Source organism: Aegilops tauschii, chromosome 7 (genome assembly GCF_002575655.3).
Source record: "Aegilops tauschii subsp. strangulata cultivar AL8/78 chromosome 7, Aet v6.0, whole genome shotgun sequence".
NCBI classification, from domain to species: Eukaryota; Viridiplantae; Streptophyta; class Magnoliopsida; order Poales; family Poaceae; genus Aegilops; species Aegilops tauschii.
This window is the reverse complement of record NC_053041.3, coordinates 112,209,717-112,232,729: the sequence shown is the minus strand read 5'-3', so window position 1 is coordinate 112,232,729 and position 23,013 is coordinate 112,209,717. Positions and strand designations below refer to the sequence as shown.

The window sequence follows — 23,013 nt, the reverse complement described above, 5'->3', positions numbered from 1 at the left end:
CCTTTCGTGCAGCTTCTGAATTTGGATCTGCTCCACTTTTTTCCTCCTCTCCTGGCTTTTGTAACCGCCCGCGTCCGGAAAACTAGCCTTCCACAGAACGGAGCCTGGCGTGCCTCGTGTCCGTCCAGGGTGCTCAGGATTCCCGAGGGCCATTGTGAGCTCGTCGTTCTCTCTGTCTGGAACGAACGTCCCTTCCTGCGCTGCATCGATATATTGCTGAATCTTCTTGACTGGTATTCTCAAAAGCTCGTTCGTCCAAACGCACCTCCCTGATACAGGGTCCAAGGTTCCGCCAGCCCCGAAGAACCAAGTCCGGCAACGGTCTGTCCAGTTCATTGTCTGTGGTTCGATCCCTTTTTCAAGCAGATCATTCTCAGCCTTGGCCCACTTAGGTCAGGCTTTGAGGTAGCCACCTGACCCCGTGCGATGGTGAAGCTTCTTCTTCGCAGCATTCTTCTTGTTTTTCGCTGACATCTTCTTACTCTTTTCCGATGTCTTGTGGGCCACAAATGCAGGCCAGTGATCTCTGATCTTCTCATACCGGCCGATGAATTCTGGTGTCTCTTCTTTGTCGACAAACGTTTTCAGCTCATTCTTCCACCTCCTGAATAGGTCTGCCATCTTCTTAAGAGCATGAGACTTGATTAATTGCTCTTTAACTAGCTTCTCTGGATCCTCCTCTGGCGGTAGGGTGAAATTTGCCTTCAGCTCAGTCCAAAGATCATCTTTCTGCATATCATTGACATAAGACACCTCAGGGTCTTCCTTCTTAGGCTTATACCATTGGTGGATGCTGATCGGGATCTTGTCCCTAACTAGAACCCCGCACTGAGCAGCAAATGCATCCTTTGTCCGGATGGGTTCAATCGGTTGGCCGTCGCGCGCGATTGCTGTGATCTCAAACCTTTCATCCGAGCGCAACTTTCTCTTCGGGCCTTGTCTCTTTACCACAGTTGTGCTCGATCCGGAGGGCTAGAAAAAAGAAGAAAGACGAGTGTTAATTAATATGTGTACATACCAAAACAATGAATGCATCAATTAGCTAGTCAGCACAGGCTTAACTAATATATTTACCTGGCCGGACTCTGTTCGGTCACCGGAGCCGTCACCACGGGCTCCTTCTTGCACCAGCATTGGGTCACCGGAGCCATCATAATCATGTCTTTCCTCCTCCACTCTTCGATCACCGTAGCCTGCTTCTTCACCCTGTTCTTCCAGACCATCATTGTCGTTAAGATACGACAAGATATCACCTCCGGCTAAGATTATGTCCCCCAACACCTCTTCTGCTTGCTCGTCTCGTCCGTGCTCCATTGTTTCTGCAAATATTACAAGATGGCAATTATTACACAAACATGACAGCAGGTGGATATATTAGTGCAAACGTAGACCTAGCTTATTCCGGGTTTGGGGTGGCCTCGGCAACGCTTCAAGGGTAGGGGCGCGGCGGGAGGGGGTAGGAGACCGACATCGTTTTTTTCTAGGGTTTGGGTGTCCTCGAGAGTTTTGGTCGAGCGAGAGGGCCGGGGGTGCTCCCGCGGTATAAGTTATCACGGTCGAGAGGGGGTATAAATATCGACCGTCCATCATGTCGAAGTTATCTGGAAGGGAGTTATATATATCGACAACGACGACATACATACATGGGAAAATAATGTTATCGGGGAGGGGGTATATCGACCCCCCCCCCCCCGCCCCACGTGTTGAAGTTATCGGGAGGGGGTTATATCGACAACGACGACATACGTACATGGGAAAATAATATTATCGGGGAGGGGGTATATCAACCCCCCTCGTGTTGAAGTTAGCGGGAGAGGGGTATATTGACGACGACAGACCCGATAAAACATAAGAAAACGAAAAAGAAATAAAAAAAGGAGAAGAAGAAAAGGAATAGAGGAGAAGATCGAAGAAAAAAATGAAGAAAAAAAAGAGAAGAAGAAGAAAGGAATAGAGGAGAGAAGAAGAAAAAATCTTCTATTCCTTTCTTCTTCTCCTCTTCTTTTTCTTCTTTTTTCTCTTCTTATTTATTTATCCTCTTCTTCCTCTCCTCTTCTTCTCCTTTCTTCCTCTTCTTATTTTCCTTTTTCCTCTCATTCATAAAAAAATGTTCAAATAGAAAATTTCGAAAAACAGTAAAGGTTTTGCCTAATGCATTGTTCATATGAATATACAAACATTTGCATATTCTACAATAATTAATATCACAAAAAAAATCTATGAACAGAAAAAATCCTAACTTTTCTAAAAATCTATCTTTTGCATATATACATGAACATATATATACACAGAGAACATACATACATACATATACTCATGCATGAACATATCATCATATATATGAACATACATTTTCTTTGCATATGCATATGAACATACATTTTCTTTGCATATGCATATGAACATACATTTTCTTTGCATATGCATATGAACATACATACATACATTTTTCTTTCATATGAACATACATACATACATTTTCTTTGCATATGACCATACATACATTTTTCTTTGCATATGACCATTCATACATTTTCTTTGCATATAAACATACATACATATGAACATACATACATACATATAAACATAACATACATACACAAAAAATTCTAAAAATCTGCCTAAAAAAATTATATGAAAAAAAAGCATACATCATCCATCCATCCATATAATGAACATATACATCATCCATCCATCCATATAATCAACATATGCATATGAAAAAAAATTATATGAAAAAAAATTATATTAAAAAATTATATGAAGAGGATCGAGGGGACAAGGAGGAAAGGGGGTCGCCGGAGCCGGACCGAACGGGGAGGAGGGGCGGCGTCGAGGCAGGGGCGGCAGTGGGGGCGGGCGCCGGCGACGACGACAATGGTGGGGGCGGGCCGGGGCGCAGGGGCACGGCCGTGCGTGCTCGGGGATGGGGCAGGGGCACGGGGCGGCGGCCGGCGTGGGCTCGGGCGCGGGGCAGGGGCACGGGGAGACGGGGATGGCAGCCGGCGGCGGCGACGGCGACGAGGAGCACGCGAGCGATTTGGGCAGCATGGCGGCGGGGGCAACTGGCGAGGGAGGCGAGGGAGATGTGAAATTTTCACAAGTCCTGGTTATATAGCAAGGGCATTGGTCCCGGTTCGTGGCACCAACCGGGACCAATGCCACCCTTTAGTCCCGGTTGGTGCCACCAACCGGGACCAAAGGTCCCTTTTCAGCAGCCCAAAGGGCGGGAACCGGCGGCCTTTGGTCCCGGTTGGTGGCACCAACCGGGACTAAAGGGTGGCATTGGTCCCGGTTGGTGCCACGAACCGGGACTAAAGGGCCTTGCACAGCGGCGTGGTGGTGGGAGTTTAGTCCCACCTCGCTAGCTGAGAGAGAGCCGCACCTGTTTATAAGGTGCGGTGCGCCTGAGCTATCGAGCTCCTCTCTAAAGCAGGCTTACGGGCCTAACCTCTCTGTACATGCATGTGGGCCTACTGAGCCTACTGCGGGCCTGAATCTTGACCCATGGATGGGTTTCTAGTCGTATTCACGCCGTGGTGGCCCAGTAGGTGGCATAATTTTTATTTTTTGCCTTTTTTTGTTTTTTTTTTGCTTTATTTATTTTGTTTTGTTTCTACTTACAACAAAAAACTTATTTATTTTATTTTGTTTCTAATTACTTATTTATTTTACTTTATGATAATTCTTTTTGCTATTAAAGTTTCTATAAAAAAAGTTCTTTATGAAAATTCTTTTTGTTGTATTTAGTTTTTTTGTTTTCTTTTTTGCTTTATTTATTTTGTTTTGTTTCTACTTACAACAAAAAACTTATTTATTTTATTTTATTTTATTTTGTTTCTAATTAATTATTTATTTTACTTTATGATAATTCGTTTTGCTATTAAAGTTTTTATCAAAGAAATCGACGATGGCCCAGGTACCCATTCTTCCTGCTTTTGTCCAGATATATACTTTCAGTGTCATCTAAACAGTGCGTGCATGCGTGGTATCCCTTGTTTGTCTATCCTGAAAGGTTACTGAGAACGGGCCAATCGTTGATGGTTACAAACAGCAACGCGTGCAGGTTAAATTCCTCCTGTTTGTGCTCATCCCACGTACGTACACCGTTTTCATTCCACAGCTGTAAAAGTTCTTCAACTAATGGCCTTAGATACACATCAATGTCGTTGCCGGGTTGCTTATAGCCTTGGATGAGAACTGGCATCATAATGAACTTCCGCTTCATGCACATCCAAGGAGGAAGGTTATACATACATAGAGTCACGGGCCAGGTGCTGTGATTGCTGCTCTGCTCCCCGAAAGGATTAATGCCATCCGCGCTTAAACCAAACCATACGTTCCTTGGGTCAGCTGCAAACTCAGCCCAGTACTTTCTCTTGATTTTTCTCCACTGCGACCCGTCAGCGGGTGCTCTCAACTTCCCGTCTTTCTTACGGTCCTCACTGTGCCATCGCATCAACTTGGCATGCTCTTCGTTTCTGAACAGACGTTTCAACCGTGGTATTATAGGAGCATACCACATCACCTTCGCAAGAACCCTCTTCCTGGGGGGCTCGCCGTCAACATCACCAGGATCATCTCGTCTGATCTTATACCACAATGCACCGCATACCGGGCATGTGTTCAGATCCTTGTACGCACCGCGGTAGAGGATGCAGTCATTAGGGAATGCATGTATCTTCTGCACTTCCAATCCTAGAGGGCATACGACCTTCTTTGCTGCGTATGTACTGTCGGGCAATTCGTTATCCTTTGGAAGCTTCTTCTTCAATATTTTCAATAGCTTCTCAAATCCTTTATCAGGCACAGCATTCTCTGCCTTCCACTGCAGCAATTCCAGTACGGTACCGAGCTTTGTGTTGCCATCTTCATAATTGGGGTACAACCCTTTTTTGTGATCCTTTAACATGCGATCGAACTCCAGCTTCTCCTTTTGACTTTCGCATTGCGTCCTTGCATCGACTATGACCCGGCGGAGATCATCATCATTAGGCACTGGTTCCTCTTAATCTTCAGCAGCTTCCCCCGTTGCAGCATCACCGTATTCAGGGGGCACATAGTTGTCATCGTCCTCTTCTTCTTCATCGTCTTCCATCATAACCCCTATTTCTCCGTGCCACGTCCAAACATTATAGTGTGGCATGAAACCCTTGTAAAGCAGATGGGTGTGAAGAATTTTCCGATCAGAGTAAGACTTCGTATTCCCACATATAGGGTATGGACAACACATAAAACCATTCTGCTTGTTTGCCTCAGCCACTTCGAGAAAATCATGCACGCCCTTAATGTACTCGAAGGTGTGTCTGTCACCGTACATCCATTGCCGGTTCATCTGCGTGCATTATATATAATTAAGTGTGTCAAAAACCATTACAGAACATCATGAATAGATAATTAAGTGACCAAATTAATAGAAATTCATCATCACATTAAAACCAAAGTACATATATAGTTCTCATCTAACAACATATATATAGCTCTCCAGAGCATCTAATTAATTAAACCATACATTAAAACTATGTAAAACATTTCAATGTGAAAACAAATGCGATCATAATCGCAACCAAGGTAACAATTGATCCAACGGCATAATGATACCAAGCCTCGAATGGCATATTTTCTAATCTTTCTAATCTTCAAGCGCATTGCATCCATCTTGATCTTGTGATCATCGACGACATCCGCAACATGCAACTCCAATATCATCTTCTCCTCCTTAATTTTTTTATTTTTTCCTTCAAGTAATTGTTTTCTTCTTCAACTAAATTTAACCTCTCGACAATAGGGTCGGTTAGAATTTCCGGTTCAACCACCTCCTAGATAAATAAAATCTATGTCACGTTGGTCGGTATATTTGTCATAAACAATAAATGAACCAAATAGTTATAAAAAGATAATATATACCACATCCGAATCATAGACAGGACGAGGGCCAACGGGGACGGATACCAAAACCATCGCACTATGTAATAAGAGGGAATAATAAAAATAATAAAATTAGACAAGTAACTATCTAAAGTAAGAATTTTTTCTTTTCAGAAAGAAGATAAGAACAAGAGGCTCACCACGGTGGTACTAGCGACGAGATCGGCGCGGGCGATCGACGGCGGTGAAGACGGGGACAGGACGTGACGGACCGCTAAACCTAGAAAAATCTCGGGAAAAATGAAGCTCGGAGGTCGAGTTTCAAGAGAAGAAAGATTAACTAGTGTGGCTTAGACATTTCATCGAACACCTCATGTGCATAGGAGGTGAGCTAGAGCACCCAAATGCCCTCCCCTCGCCGTCCAGAAAAAACAAATGTGGCGATGGGGTATATATAGGGAACTCATTGGTCCTGGTTCGTGGCACCAACCGGGACTAAAGGCCTTTGGTCCCGGTTGATGCCACGAACCGGGACCAATGCCCCCTTTAGTCCCGGTTGGTGGCACCAACCGGGACCAAAGGCCTTGTGCTGCCCCGCGTCAAAAGTTTAGTCCCACCTCGCTAGTTGAGAGAGCTCGAGAGTGGTTTATAAGCGCTGCTGCGCCCACCCTCTCGAACTCCTCTTAACTGCAGGCTTTCGGGCCTAACTGTTCTCTTTGTCTGTGGGGCCTACTGGGCCTTCTGCGGGCCTGAATCCTGGCCCATGGATGGGTTTCAAGTCGTATTCAGGCCGTGGTGGCCCAGTAGATGGCATAATTTTTTACCTCTATTTCTTTTCTTTTTTGCTTTATTTGTTTTGTTTTGTTTCTACTTACAACAAAAAACTTATTTATTTTATTTCTAATTACTCATGTATTTTACTTTAATTATTTTATTTTTATTTATTTTACTGCTGCTATTTTTATTTATTTTACTGCTGCTATTTTTACTTAATTTATTAAGATTTATTTATTTTAGTTACTATAGTTTATTTTATTTTATTTTATTAAGGTTTATTTAGTTTTATTCATTTTATTAAGGTTTATTTATTTTATAAATATAAAAAATAAACATAGATGCGCTTATAGAGAAAATTCAACCTAAATTCATAATAAATTTCTATGAAATTTACTGTGAATTTAGGTCAAATTCCCTGTATAAAAGCATCTATTTTCACTTTAAGAGGAGCTTAACAAGGCAGAGAAGGACGGGCTTATAAACTGGTGTGAGCGCCCTTCGGTTGGCGAGATGGGAGTAAACACTGGCCGCAACTAGGACCAGCCCTTTAGTCCCGGTTTGTGGTAGGAACCGGGACTAAAGGGTAATGGGCCAGGAGCGTGGCCCGTTGGTCCCGGTTTGTCCAACCAACCGGGACCAAAGGGTCCGGACGAACCGAGACCAATGCCCCCACGAGGCCCGACAGGCCCCTGGCCGCACGAACCGGGACCAATGCTCACATTAGTCCCGGTTCGTGACTGAACCTGGACTAATGTGAATATTGCCCTGTGAAAAGCCCAGTTTTCTAGTAAGTGTCCAATAATAGCTGGAAAAGGTCAAACGTTGATCAATTTGTTCTATCGCTACAAAAAGTAATGTCGTTCTTCTATGATACCCAAAAACTAAAGACTTCAGTTGTGCCTATCCATAAATAATAAGTTGTAGGCCATAAATAAATGAAATGTAGTGCTTGTCATGTGAAATGGCAAGTGGAAGTTATTTATATTCAAAGCCGGGAAAAAATCCTGAGTATTGTGGTGACTAAATTAGCTACAGGATATGACTAAGCTACCACATTAGTGTATGCCTAAAGAATACATCTGAAAAGAAAGGATGATGAAGTCAAGTGTGACATACTAAATCCTGTGTGGATAGTATATACATACTCTTCACAGTGCAATGTACTGTATATTTAATATCATGTGTTCAGCATATTAGTACCCTATAAGGCTAACAAACCTACATTAGATTTCTATAGTAAGCAGATTTTGCGAAGCTTTTTAAGCGCCCTACTTTCGGCAACCTTGTTCAAAGAATTAAAAATGAGTCATTTTACTTCTATATAGGAGAGAGCAACCTTGTTCAAAAAATAAAAATGATTCATTTTACTTTCATAGGAGAGAACTATCACAAAAGGAACAATACATACCTGAAAATAATGTAGTACTGCAATAATCATCAAGCTGTAGCATTTCCTCTGTATGTCAGCTACATATCATGTGTTTATTTCTTTTAACACCATGTGAAATTAAACCAAAATTACTTCCATCGAGAAAAATGCAACACAACGTCAAGGAGAGATCAAGAATAAATATACCATGGTATACTGAAGAAAAGATGCAGGTTCTAAATTCCTTGCACATTCATGCAAGGAGCTAGACGCCCAAATTTTTGTCCTCACCACAGACCTGTACGCGATACCTGAACATTCTTCTCAGATTAAGAATCTGTACCATATGCACCAACTTTAGATCTGAAATTCTAGTACTAATAACTCATCTACCTGTACAAAGAAACCACGCAGATCAGAGGAGAGGAAAGGCAGATGCGATGCGTACCTTTGCAAGAGCGCTGCAGCGGAGGGACGGCCGTCGGGCAGATGGAGGGGACCGGCAGCCGGGGCCGAAGCTGGGGAAGGCCAAGGGGAGCCGATTAGGATGGAGAGCAGCGGGGCAGCGAGCTATCCGCTGCCAGCTGCAGGCGTGCCACCTTGGACCACGCGAAGGCCACCGCTGTTTATCCGCCTTCAGGCCAGGGGGCCGGAGCCGAGGAAGATCCATGGGAGGCAGGGAGCCGGAGCCGAGGAAGATCCATGTGAGGCGATGGTACATGGCTCTCCCGATTCATGTTGTAGCCTGTGCGCACCTCTCGGCCGGCCAGCCGGAGCGGCGACGTAGCGCGCCATGGGATCTCGGGTGGAGGGTGGAGGGCAGCATCGGGAGGAGAGATGGGCGTATTGGTGAGGAGCCGTCTGGGTGCAGCGGTGACTGGAGGGACCCACGCTACGGGGGGCCTTTTATACGCACATAGGTTGGCAGAGCCACGACACGGGATTGAGCCAGAATTTTCGGGAGAGACAGAGATAGACCGGTCAAAGCGGTGGAGGCAAACGTGGCGAGGTGCATGGCGCAGACATGCATGCCCATACGGAGACGCGTCGAAGGAAGGAAACCCAGGAAATATAGAATAGGCACGTCAGCTTGACCATGCAAACCGGCCAGTCAAACAAATATAAAAAAACAAAGGAACTCTCTCGTACGATGGGCTGCACACGTGAAGGTAAACAAGGGCTGCACACACGTCGCTCAAAGAAACATGGTAAAAAAAATTCCAAAAAAACAGAAAAAAGGAACCCTTACGGGCCTAGTCTTAGTATATGGGATCACGTTCCTCGAATAGCAAACTGGCTTCTCACGCCGATTTCTTGTTTTTTTTTTTTTGCTGTACATTTTTGTTGTTTTGAAACCCCGAATCAGTGGGTTCTGCTGTGGAAGAGAATCGTTGATCGATTCATCTCGCCCTCGGCCGTAAGCCCATAGCTAACTAAAACCATCGCTCTGCGGCCCCGGATCGGATCCTCTGATGAACGAACTAACCGACCCTCGCGCACGCTGCATGTCTCCATGCCATTGACCGTCACGCGGCGCAGCTGTACGTAGGTGCGAGAAAGACCGACCGAGAGCAGATCGACTGATCGGTCGAGGAGCCGAGTCCTATGATCTTACAAAATCCAAGTCCTTCTTTGGGAGCCAACAAGAAGCCAATTTGTGTCATCCCTATGACATATCTTAGAATCTATATATAAGTTCAAAATTCTGCAACAATTTTACATGCTACTCCCTCCGTTCCAAAATAGATGATCCAACTTTATACTAACTTTATACTAAAGTTAGTATAAAGTTGGATCATCGATTTTGAAACGAAGGGACACAAAGTTAGTATAAAGTTGGACCATCTATTTTGGAATGGAGGGAGTAGATAATTGTTTGTGCGTGAAGCACCGCAAGCAAGGTCCTTGGTTATCTGGTTATAAGATCTTTCCAGCTTTATCGTTCTTTTATCTGGAGACCACATAACCTGACAAAAGTAAATCAACAGACCCCTAACACTAGGGGAGGCTGCCTGCCCCCCGACCGCCGCGTCGCCTAGCTCGGGCGACACCGGGGAACCTAGCACCGCCGCCACAAAGCTCTCTTCCCCCACTCCCCCGCATCGCCGCCGCCGGAGGGGCCGCCGGCGAAGCCCGCGCGTGCCCTAGGGAGGGTGGGGCGGGGCGTTTTCTCCTCTTTCACGGCGTAGCGCGCGCGGCGGCTGCATCTTCCCGGAGGCGCGGGCGCCTGGCGGGGCTGCAGGGACGGCGTTTGCGCGGGGAGCGGCTGGATCCTGGCCGTGCTTGCCAGATCTGGCTTTCTCCGCCCTCGGTGGCTGCGGCGGAGTGGCGCGCGACGCGTCGGCGAGCCGGTGCTCGGCGGCTCCATGGCGGGGCTGTTTGCGCCGGCGAGGGGCTGCGGCGGGCAGTGTGCATCGACAACGTGGTGCTTGGCGGCTCCATGGTGGAGCTGTGAGCTCTGGCGGGCATCGAGGGCTGGCATCTGGGGCGGCGGCCCCGAGAAGGTGGTTGACGTGTGACACGTGTCGACGGCTGTGGAGTTCGCGCGGGCGACGTAGCGGCCGCGGTGTGCTGGTGGTGGGAGGCTCGTCCTGCCTGTCTAGGCAGCTCGGCGACGACGGTTCTTCGGCAGGTGACAGCTCCGGCAGCTCGGGCTGTGGCGTCTGCTTTCTGCGCGGTCTTTGGACCACCAGATCTGGCCGGCGGGAGGATGCGGGGTGGCAGTCTGCCCTTCCCTGCCCGGAGGAAGTGCATCAGTCTACATGTTGGTGGTTTGCCGTGGTTGACTCGATAGCAAGTCATGGTGGTGGTCCCTGCACAGTCATGGCATTGTGGTTGTGCATGGTTGCGCGAGTCAGTGGAGTTGCTTGCATGAGAGTGGTGGTGTCGATTGATCCGAGCGAAAGCTTGGCCGGTTCTTGCTGGCCGGCGGCCGCGGCGCCCGTGGGCATCGCTTTCTTCCTTGGAGGCGCCGTCGAGGTGATTTGGGCATCCTTCGCTCTCGGGTCAAGATCTTCGGGCGAAAGTCATGATCCTGGTTGGATCAGGCGGCGGCGTCGTCTTCAACGTCGTATTCCCTCTTGGGGGCGCCGTCTTGAAGATCTTGGTCCCATTTGTGATTCCTGCAGGCTGGATGTGCACTACATTGCGTTCTGCAGGTGCCCGACCGGCGATGAGGTGGTGTGGCATTGCGACGTGTGTGGCAACGATGATGGTGGCGAGGAGAGCCGGGTCGCGACTTGTCCTTCTGATGCCGAAGGTCCAGTGCGCCAATGGGTGTGCCTATGTTGGCTTCTGGCTGTGACAGAGAAGTCGGAGCTGCGGGCGGCGGGGCCACTGCGGCAATGATGACTCCATGAGGGCGGTTTTCAACGAGCGGTGCTCTTCAGGTGTTGCGCTGGACTAGGTCGGTGTGAGGCTTGTAACTTTCTCCTGTGATGCTCCTCGGCAAAATCGGAGCTGCCATGTCCTCGACGCTGCGGTCGACTGTTTGGCGTTGCTTTGTTGTTCGGTGCTACCTCTCAACGGTTGTGTCGTTGGTTGTGTCGTGATTTTGTTGGTGGCCAGGTCGTCCGTGTGTGCCCCTTGTGGGGTTTGTAATTTAGGTTTTCGTCCGGTTTTCTTCTAATTAACCGGACAACTCTCTTCTTCTTAATCAATGAAAATAGCAAATCTTTTGCCTTGTTTCAAAAAGTTGAACTTCAGTTTCAGATTTAGTGTTACGCACACACCTGCTGACTATTGGATGTTGGGATTCTAGATACTAGTACTTTTCATCGTAATATTGATGTCAATTTTATCCGTTTTATTTTGTACACATTTCTTGGGACCAGGGCTCTCTTATCATCAAACTATGATGGAACAACGCCACATGGTAGCAAGCACGATGATTCGACTAAAATTTACATGGGCACTATCACTGTGTGTACAAAGCCATTTGTCAAATATCTATATGGTGATTTTGTGCATTTTAACATACATCAGGGGCATCAAGTACATACGTGCCTCAAGCCAGAAATGGCGCTCGCAAGTGATATTCATGTCATGAGGTTTTTAACATGGTCCCTCTTAACTCCTTTTTTTTCCAGATGAAAGGTAAGAGTATATAATAAATCTGAGTCATTGATTTCATTAAGTAATGGGTCTGATTAATCTTATCTTATCTTCCATGTGAAAAGAGAGGGTAAGAGGGATAATGTTAAAATCGTTCGTCATGTCATAACTTACAAAACGAACTTGTCGAACGGAAATGGGACTCACAACGGAGACAATGTAGGACCATATGTATGTCATTGTAAGTAAGATCCACATAACATTACAGCTTCAACCAACTAATGTTGACAGTTTACACTAAGCAACGTGGCTCCCGATCCACATTTGTAAGATGAGTACTCTCTATCCTACCCTTTCATTTGTTTTGTTTTGTTTTACAAACCATGCAGACAAACTGTATGTAAACTTTATAGAGAAGGAAAGGGTCATTGTCGTCTTTCAGATCGGACGATGGCGGCACTGCGATGTCGCAGCGGCGCCGTTTCTCTCTTGGGAGCATCATTTATGGAGCAGCGCTGGATGATAGAGGCAAGAGGTGGAGCGGCTTCGTCTTGCACGGAGCTTTGATGGAGATGTCAAGTCATGCCTGACCGAGAGGTGCTACGTTGTGTCGTGCCTATTCAGCAGGTGCTATGCACGACATATCGTTCTGGTACTTCAAGCTATATCGGCTGGTGGTACTTGGCCGCATGGTGATGCGGTGTACCGGCGGCGACTACGACGTGCTCAGCAGTTTGCATGCAGGAAGGTGGTGTTTTTTAGCGCCGTGATGGCGTCGACGGAGGGGCGGACTGGCAAGGATGATGAGGATCTCTTTTCTAAAGATGGGTCAGCGGTTCGATGATGATGGCGGCCTCTAAAACGTTGCATATGGTGTACGCTTTGGATTTGCTGCACCGGCTATAGGTCCCGATAGTTATGCGGATCGATCGGCGACGACACCGGTTTTACATATGGGGAATGAGAGCACTACACATTATCGAGTTTGTAGGTGTGAGTGGTGGCTTCAGGTGGCTTGATGTATGTTCTCATCAGATCTTTGTTGAACAATAAATAAAGATGGTTGTATGCATTGATTGATACAGAGGCCGGGGGTTTTAACCTCTTTTTCCACACAAAAAACAATCCTCAACCTAAACGATAACAAGCAACAAGTGACCTGAACTTTAGATCCATCCCAGCCAGTACCCAGCATCGACCTTGAGTTGGTTGACGACCTGAATGATGGGAGTAACCTTATTCTCGAAGACCTGGGCGTTTCTCTCCCCCCAGATAGCCCAAACCCCAAGCACGCATAAGCAATCCAGTCTCTTCCTATCTCTGCCATGGCAGGCATCTCAAGCAGAAGCTCACCAAGATGAGAATTCCTGATCCAGGGAAGGAGCCACATGCACATCACTCCACTGCAGAATGGAGATCCACGTAATATTGGTCACGACACAGCCCATAAAAAGATGATCGCAGTCCTCTGGTCTGAGATTACACATGACACAGACCTTGTTATGTTGTGGTCATTTGTTTTGTTTTAACTCATGAAACTCTGAATCAGAGTCTATGTTAGCGAACCAAGGCAACTAAGTGCAATATTATTTTTCATATGTGCAAGATGATTTGATTCTTTTAATGGAAGAGAAATTTTTTTTGGCTGTGTACACTTATGTCCAATTAATCATCATGTGTTTCTGCTAGATAATAAAGCTTGCTACGAGTAATGTTCCATTTGCAATGCAAGTAATATGATGCACTACCACTCTAACCTTTTATATGATTATGAAATCTGTATTGCCCTTGCACCCAAAGCTTCATAAAGAGAAGCACCTAAATTTCACAAGAGATATAAAGTGTTGGTAGTAATAAACCACATGCTTCTTGCTGATGGCCATGATCAATAATTAATATCTGGAACAATGTAGTAAAAGAAACAATGGTACAATGCATCTGCTTCAAGCCAACCCATGTTATAAAAGAAGGATAGAGTAGTAGAGACCAAACATGTTACTACCACCTATAGTTCTTGCAATGTGGAAAAAGGAAGGAAGAGAGACAAAGCAGGTTGAGTGTCATGGTTCAGATCTGGCTTTTGGATGAGAGCGAAACTGCAACTTGTGGGATTGGGAGACATGGGGAACTTCTTGCGTGCATATTGATCATGGCTACTTTCTCCTTTGTTATTGTTGTTCACAGGTTTTGAAGTTGGATCAACTCTCTAGCTGAGGCTGAGTAGTCTTTGGGTTGAAGAACACATTCCAGGGACTAGCTACAGAGGCTTTAACTCTGGGCCACATTGTCTAGTCTGATATATGCGCCAAATGTTCAACTTAGGACTTACTCTGATCAGACATCAAATGTTTTATCTCCATCAATGCCGATCACCTCTAAAGAAAAGCATCGAAGGTGTAAGGAAGGTTGGTCCTCACATGTTAGCGGCATAGGTTGATAATATAGACTGCCTTTTGCCTACAGACGAATGCTGTATTTTTATTTCAATACAAAGTTTCATGATTATTGTGTTGCCAAAATCAACTCAGTCCAATTTCTATTAGAAATGCAATGCCAAATGAAAATTGCTCACCAGACAAATTAAACGAGTTGAAGGATATGTACAAAACAATTCTCTCAATCCTTTTTCTACAAAAAAAAATCATTTAATCCTAATATGATAGCGAAATTTACATGTAATAAAAATGAGAACTAATAGTTAATTATTTTGTGGTGCCCATGTTGAACGCCTATGGAATATTCTCACACTGCCACATTAATTTCCATTCACTCGTTTCTCTGCCTCACTTTTACTGGAACTATTCTTTGTGTCAGCGGATATCCACTGGTTGACCCAGCCCTCTGTATACACGACCTAGTCTTCCCCCCTCTCTGCGCACTAGGCGCACGATCTCCACCTGTGCACGACTGCACAACGGCTGTTCTCTGAAACTGTATATATACAGAGCTAATGGATCGGCATGCACTGTGGTGTATTTTGCCTTCTCACATTCCCTACACACATGGTATCAGATGCGCTCTATCTCCTGAGCCTGTAACTCCTCTTCCGCTGCCCTTCTGCACCGCACTCCTCTCGCCATGGCCGCACCTCCCCCTCCCCCTCCCCCTCCGGTCAGCCATGGACCGACCACCCCCCTTCGGGCCCCAGCCACCTCCACCCCCCTGCTCACCCCGTCCGCGCTGGCCAACTCCACGCGCGGCGGCGCCCTCTTCCCTCGTGAGCCTGACAGCACCCCATCTGCTGCGATGGCCGCCCTTGCATCTCCCCTGGCCGGAATCTTCATCAACCAACATGTCCCGCTTGTGCTCACCCTGACGCCACCAAACTACACCCAGTGGCGCACCCTCTTTGAGGTTATGTTCGCTAAGAGCGGCGTCACCGACCACATCGTCGACCCACCTCGCGCGGCGGCGCCGTACTGGCTCCAAGACGACGCACACATTGTGTCATGGCTGTACAACCGGGTCAGCCCGGAAATCTTCGGCCTTGTTCATCAACGGAACGCCACCGCTGCACAGCTCTGGGCCTCCATCGCCACCCTGTTCCTGGAGAACGCCGAGCATCAGGCCGTCTTCCTCGCTACGGAGTTCCGCCGGATCGAGCAGGGGTCCTCCTCTGTCATTGCCTACTTCGCCCGTCTGAAAGACTGTGCTGACCGCCTGGCTGACCTCGGCGAGCCCGTGACTGACCGGGACCAGGTACTCAACATGTTTCGTGGTCTCGCTCCTCGTCTCCACTACGCCATCCCGATTCTCACCATGCAGCGGCCGCTTCCCACCTTCCTTGCTTGCCGCGCCTTTCTGCTTCTGGAGGAGAGCCGTCACGCTGCACAAGGCGCCGGCTCCACCGACATGGCCCTCCACGCCGCGCGCTCGCCAGCCTCTGGTGGCTCGGGTGGCGGCAACTCCGGCGGGGGCGGCCGCTCCAACAACAACAACAGCGGCGGCGGCCGCTACAAGGGCAAGGGCAAGGCCCCTGCCAACTACGGCGGGGGCTCCTACCACAACACCTCGTCGTCGCGCCCTCCTACGCCATCCTCGGCGCCCTGGACCGGCATGGTTCATGCCTGGGCGATGCCATGGCGTCCCCATGCCCCGGGCTCTGGCATCCTGGGTGCGCGTCCCGGCGCGCCTTCTCCGTTCGCGGGTACCGCGACCCACTACCCGACGGCGCCGCCCTACGGCTCCCCTGCACCCTACGCGTCGGTGCCACCCTACAACGCGCCTGCCGCGCCGTCGTGGGACCAGACGGCCCTCATCCATGCCTTAAACAGCATGGCCATGCAGCAGCCCGCCCCGCCGACCCCCGCTGGCGGCGAGTGGTACCTCGACACAGGCGCGACATCACACATGGCCTCGTCCTCAGGTATGCTCGCATCCTCTCACCCCACTGCTCTCTCCCACATAGTTTTTGGCGATGGATCGTCCTTGCCTGTCACACACTCCGGCCACCAACTCCTCCCCACTACATCTTCTCCACTCTCCCTCCGAAATGTTCTTGTCTGCCCAAACATAATCAAAAATCTCATCTCTGTTAAAACCCTCGCTCGCGATAATCCCGTTAATGTTGAGTTTGATGACCTCGGTTTTTCTGTCAAGGAACGGCGCACAAAGAAGGTGATCCTCCGATGTGATGACGACGACGAGCTCTACTCCGTCACCACACCTCCCACGCACCACAGCCTTGTCGCCGCCACCGTGGATCTCTGGCACCAACGTCTCGGTCACCCGGGGCGCGATGCCTTGGCGACCACTCTGCGGCAAGCATCGCCTTCTACAGTCGCTGCACCTGCCCACACCTGCCATGCCTGTCAATTAGGGAAAAACACCAGACTACCGTTTACAGTTTCGCACCATGTATCCTACTTTCCTTTTCAGCTCGTTCATTGTGATGTGTGGACCTCGCCTGTACAAAGCTTATCTGGATACAAATACTACCTAGTTGTGCTCGATGATTATAGTCACTTTGTCTGGACATTCCCTCTTCATGCTAAATCTGAAGTTCTCCCCACCTTACTCACCTTTCAAACCCTCGTCTCTCGCCACTTTAACCTAAACATTCTAACACTTCAAACAGATAATGGGCGCGAATTCGACAACCACTCCAGCCGCGAGTTCTTCTCCACACACGGCATTGCTCTACGCATGTCGTGTCCTTACACCAGCCCACAAAATGGCCGCGCCGAGCGTATCTTACGAACCCTAAACGACACTGTCCGTAGCCTCCTAATCCACGCCTCCATGCCATTTTCCTTCTGGGTAGAAGCACTGAACACCGCCACCTTCGTTCTCAACAGACGCCCGTGTCGCCCGCGCCACAATCTCACTCCGTTCTACCTACTCTACGGTGCCCACCCAGACTACACAAACATGCGCGTGTTTGGATGCCTATGCTACCCTAACACCACAGCCACTGCTGCTCATAAGCTCGCTCCCCGATCGGCACCATGTGTTTTTCTCGGCTACTCGCCGGACCACAAAGGGTACCGTTGCTACAACCGATCGACCGGTCGAGTTCTTACTTCACGGCACGTCTTCTTCGACGAGAGCTCTTTCCCCTACCGCACCCCTGAACCCACACCACCTGCGTCGGCTGCTGATGATGACAACTACCAGTCCCCGAGTTCCCCAGATCGTCGGGCCGTGCGTCATGCCTCACCAGCCACCAGTGTGGCCTCGACCAACCCCCTGCGCCCTCGACGCCTCCGTGCCAGTCACCACCAGCACTCCACCCCTGCCGATCACCCACCCCATCTACCTCCCCGCACACACCTCCGAGCAACGACAACCCCTCGCCAACCCCGTCACCCCCTCCGACTCCCGCCAAACCCACGCAATCCCACGCGCCCCCCGTGCCCACACACCGCATGGTCACCCGTGGTATGAACGGCATCTTCCAGCCCAACCCCAAGTATGCACTCCAAGCTCACGCAACCACCATTTCCCCCATACCCAAATCCGTGCGCACGGCATTGCGCGATCCGTTTTGGCTAACAGCTATGCAGGAGGAGTACATGGCGTTGATGGCGAACAACACATGGACGCTAGTGCCTCGCCCACCCGGTGCCAACATTGTCACTGGGAAGTGGCTGTTCCGGCACAAGCTCAAGGCCGATGGCTCCCTGGAACGATACAAAGCCAGGTGGGTGGTCCGCGGCTTCTCACAACGACCGGGCGTGGACTTTGACGAAACCTTCAGCCCTGTCGTCAAGTCTGCTACCGTTCGTGCCGTGCTCGCCATTGCCGCGTCGCGAGACTGGCCCGTCCATCAAATGGACGTGAATAATGCCTTTCTTCACGGGCAGCTGGCCGAGCGCGTCTACTGTCAACAACCTGCCGGCTTCGTCGACCACGACCACCCCGACTTCGTCTGCCTCCTCGACAAGTCTCTGTACGGCCTCAAGCAGGCTCCCCGTGCCTGGTTCGACCGGTTCGCCGCGTTCCTGCGCACGGTCGGCTTCACGGCGGCGCGCTCCGACCCGTCGTTGTTCGTGTACCACTCCGATGGCGGCATGGCGTACCTCCTCCTGTACGTCGACGACATCGTGCTCACTGCTTCGTCGCGCTGTCTTCTACAACACATCCAGCAGCGCCTCTTCTCCGAGTTCTCGATGAAGGACTGGGTATGTGGTTTGCTACATGATTCATGCAATTCATTCTTCATGCTAGATACTTCATTTATGACATATTTAGCTCTAAAATGACATAATAACATTAGATAGCTCTATAAAATGACTTAATATGCTTTAGTCAGTTAAAAATGGCATAACTACCTTCGATAGCTCAATAACGACCTAAACTAATCTTAGCTAGTTCATTCATGACATAACTAGCTCTAAAATGACATAATAACCTTAGATAGCTCTATAGAATGCCTAAATATGCTATAGTTAGCTCTAAAATGACACAATAACCTTGGATAGCTCAATAATGACATAATTAGCATACTTTGGTCAAAAATGGCATAATAATCTTGGTTACCTCGAAAATGACCTAAACTTAGCTTAGTTTCCTCGAAAATGACATAATAACCTTTCTTAGCTCCAAAATGACCTATTTGTTGGGGAACGTAGTAATTTCAAAAAATTTCCTACGCACACGCAAGATCATGGTGATGCATAGCAACGAGAGGGGAGAGTGTTGTCCACGTACCCTCGTAGACCGACAGCGGAAGCGTTATCACAACGCGGTTGATGTAGTCGTATGTCTTCATGATCCGACCGATCAAGTACCGAACGCACGGCACCTCCGAGTTCTACACACGTTCAGCTCGATGACGTCCCTCGAACTCCGATCCAGCCGAGTGTTGAGGAAGAGTTTCGTCAGCACAACGGCGTGGTGACGATGATGATGTTCCACCGACGCAGGGCTTCGCCTAAGCTCCGCAACGGTATTATCAAGGTGTAATATGGTGGAAGGGGGCACCGCACACGGCTAAGAGATCTCAAGGATCAATTGTTGTGTCCATGGGGTGCCCCCTGCCCCCGTATATAAAGGAGCAAGGGAGGAGGAGGCCGGCCCTAGGAGGGGGCCCTAGTCCTAGTAGGATTCCACCTCCCATATGGAATAGGAAAAGAGGAAGGGAAAAAGAGAAGGAAGGAAGGGGGCGCCCCCCCTTCCCTAGTCCAATTCGGACCAGACCAAGGGGAGGGGTGCGGCCACCCTTGAGGCCCTTTTCCTTCTTTCCCGTATGGCCCAATACGTATTCCCGTAACTCTCCGGTACTCCGAAAAATACCCGGATCACTCGGAACCTTTCCGAAGTCCGAATATAGTCGTCCAATATATCGATCTTTACGTCTCGACCGTTTTGAGACTCCTCGTCATATCCCCGATCTCATCCGGGACTCCGAACTCCTTCGGTACATCAAAACTCAATAAAACTGTCATCGTAACGTTAAGCGTGCGGACCCTACGGGTTCGAGAACTATGTAGACATGACCGAGACACGTCTCCGGTCAATAACCAATAGCGGGACCTGGATGCCCATATTGGCTCCCACATATTCTACGAAGATCTTTATCGGTCAGACCGCATAACAACATACGTTGTTCCCTTTGTCACCGGTATGTTACTTGCCCGAGATTTGGTCGTCGGTATCTCGATACCTAGTTCAATCTCGTTACTGGCAAGTCTCTTTACTCGTTCCGTAATACATCATCCCGCAACTAACTCATTAGTCACAATGCTTACAAGGCTTATAGTGATGTGCATTACCGAGTGGGCCCAGAGATACCTCTCCGACAATCGGAGTGACAAATCCTAATCTCGAAATACGCCAACCCAACAAGTACCTTTGGAGACACCTGTAGAGCACCTTTATAATCACCCATTTACGTTGTGACGTTTGGTAGCACACAAAGTGTTCCTCCGGTGAACGGGAGTTGCATAATCTCATAGTCATAGGAACATGTATAAGTCATGAAGAAAGCAATAGCAACATACTAAACGATCGGGTGCTAAGCTAACGAAATGGGTCAAGTCAATCACGTCATTCTCCTAATGAGGTGATCCCGTTAATCAAATGACAACTCATGTCTATGGCTAGGAAACATAACCATCTTTGATTAACGAGCTAGTCAAGTAGAGGCATACTAGTGACACTCTGTTTGTCTATGTATTCACACATGTATTACGTTTCCGGTTAATACAATTCTAGCATGAATAATAAACATTTATCATGATATAAGGAAATATATAATACTTTATTATTGCCTCTAGGGCATATTTCCTTCACTATTTACATAGCAATATCATTCTTCACGCTAGCTTGAGCCCTTAACTAATATTTTGTTCCTCCCTCTCTCAAGCGCACCACCACAAGAAGCCTGTGCCAGGTCTGTTCGACTTCTATGGCATGGCCCATATGGCCCCGTACAAGAAGGCCAGGCCATTCACGGAGTCTGACCTAGATGATCCAGAGAGCTTCACCAACAAGACCTCCCACCACAAGCTTGTGAAGTACAGACACGAGGGGAAGGCGAGGAAAGGGGAGGACTTTAACCCGAGCCAGGATCCTTTTGATACAGAGCTGGTGATGATATCTGGTGGCGGGAGGTCCCATGGCTCTCTAGCCATTGGTGATGGACTGATACGTTGTCCTAAGACTCTCCCGCAGATCAAGAAGCGCCTGAGTAGCTCTAATCCTGAGATAACGCCTCGTGCACGGCCCGCGAAGATCGCCATGGCGGTTAGTTATACGGACTCTCTCACCTTTCCTCCATTACATTGTGTGTGCGTCCGTCGATGATTACAATGCTGACGAGGAGTGGTGTGTTGCAGGCTATTGTTGAGAAAGAGAGATTGAAGACGAAGGAGCTTGTGGAGGAGGCAAAAAGGAAGGCACAAAGGGAGGCGGCGGAGAGGGAGAGGGAGATGGAGGAGAGGACGGCTAAGCTGTTGGAGGAGGAGAGGAACCGGAACGACAGCGCTAACCGGGCCCTATACGAGCTCATCGTGGTACGTTTCTCGTGCATATTAGCCCAATCACTACGGGAAACAGCTAATTTGCCGTCAGGGGATGTCTTTGCCGTCAGCTTTTCGTCGGGCAGACGGCAAAGAAAGGGTTTGCCATCATCAACAGACGGCAAAGAAAACCTAACGGCAAAATAGACTTTGTCGTCTGCAAAAAAAAAGACAGACGGCAAAGAGCTCACTTTGCCGTCTGCTAACAAAAACATAGACGGCAAATATTCTTTGCCGTCTGTATTTGTTTTGGCACACGGCAAAGAATCTTTGCCGTCTGTGTTTGTTTCGGTAGACGGCTAAGTGAGCTCTTTGCCGTCTGTCTTTTTTTTCAGACGGCAAAGAGAAAGCACACCACACGGATCGATGACACGGATCGATGACTTGGCAAAATCTGAGACGCACAACCCACAACCATCGGACGCACGCCCGCACCCACCCACTAACCCACAACGCATGCGCCCCCACGACCCTACCCGCCCACACCCACGACTGTACCTGCCACCACCCACGACTCCCATCTCGTCTCTCCTTCTCCCCCGAGCACCCTCTCTCTCGTACGCATCTCTCCCTCTCTCTCAGTCTCTCGTACGCACCCTCTCTCCCGATCTAGAGCACCCCGGTGCCGTTGACTCGACATCCACCCGCTTCGCCCCCAGCGCCGGCGGCCCCGCCCCCGCGCCCCTGCAGGTCTCCTCGCCCCGGAGCCCCCGCACGCAGGCGTCTGCGCCCCGTCGCCCCCCGGCGCCGCCGGGCCCGGCCCTGGCTCCGCCGCCCCCGCACGCAGGCGTCTGCGCCCCGTCGCCCCGCGGCGCTGCCGGGCCCGGCCCTGGCTCCGTCGCCCCCGCAGGCCTCCACCGTCCCCAGACCATTTGATTCGCTTCTACAGGCCTCCGCCGCCCCCTGCCCCGCCCGTCCCCCGCGGCCCCGCCCATCGCCTCACTGGACCCGACCTCGTCCCCGGCTGGCCCCGCGCGTGGCGCATCGTGCCTCAACGGCCTCCGCAGCCCGTGCTGCACCGGCCACCGCTGGCCGCTCCGTGCCGCGCCGGCCACCCACTGCTGGCCGCGCCGGCAATGGCGTGGCTCTGCCGTGCCGCGCGGGCACCCGCTGCAATATGTTTTTTTGTTTGACCCCCTCTGTAATCTCTCTGTAATGAAACCTTTTTATTGCATATACATAAAGATGATTGTAATAAGATTACTAAACCACAGCATAAACGAACGAATATTAGGAAAAAAAAAACCTCGCATGTGAGGATTTTGTCTAAGCGTTTGACCGTCTGGCATCTGCAATTGGTCTGTTTGTACAGTTTTTTAAAAATAAAAAATATGCTTTGCCGTCTGTGATCTTCCTGGCTCACGGCAAAGACGATTTTCTTCTCCGTCTGTTATTTTTTCGGCTGATGGCAAAGACAGACTGGCTGACGGCAAAATCTTTGTCGTCTGCCCCATAAAAAGCTGACGGCAAAGTGCTCTTTGC

The 23,013-nt window shown here is 49.1% G+C and overlaps 2 protein-coding genes across 8 annotated transcripts; one reads left to right on the top strand and one right to left on the bottom strand.

The window, feature by feature from the left end:
* Positions 1-3,634: 3,634 nt before the first annotated feature.
* Positions 3,635-9,203, bottom strand: LOC120968281 (uncharacterized). 7 transcript variants are annotated; one of them, XM_073503101.1, is made up of 4 exons: positions 8,463-9,203; positions 8,222-8,325; positions 8,054-8,133; positions 3,635-5,335 (listed from the first exon to the last, which is right to left on the bottom strand). In XM_073503101.1, the coding sequence occupies exon 4, from the start codon at positions 4,910-4,912 to the stop codon at positions 4,004-4,006; it is 909 nt and encodes a 302-aa protein (XP_073359202.1). In that variant the 5' UTR covers positions 4,913-5,335; positions 8,054-8,133; positions 8,222-8,325; positions 8,463-9,203; the 3' UTR covers positions 3,635-4,003. The 7 variants fall into 7 exon arrangements, 6 of the variants coding, with proteins under 6 accessions (XP_073359202.1, XP_073359203.1, XP_073359200.1 ...); XM_073503102.1 differs by having other exon boundaries at positions 8,054-8,112; XM_073503099.1 differs by having other exon boundaries at positions 6,069-8,133; positions 8,463-9,196.
* Positions 9,204-15,145: 5,942 nt separating this feature from the next.
* On the top strand, positions 15,146-22,664 carry LOC141026898 (uncharacterized). The gene is made up of 4 exons (XM_073503776.1): positions 15,146-16,433; positions 17,145-17,690; positions 18,065-18,690; positions 22,191-22,664. The coding sequence occupies exons 1-4, from the start codon at positions 15,146-15,148 to the stop codon at positions 22,662-22,664; spliced, it is 2,934 nt and encodes a 977-aa protein (XP_073359877.1).
* Positions 22,665-23,013: the final 349 nt, after the last annotated feature.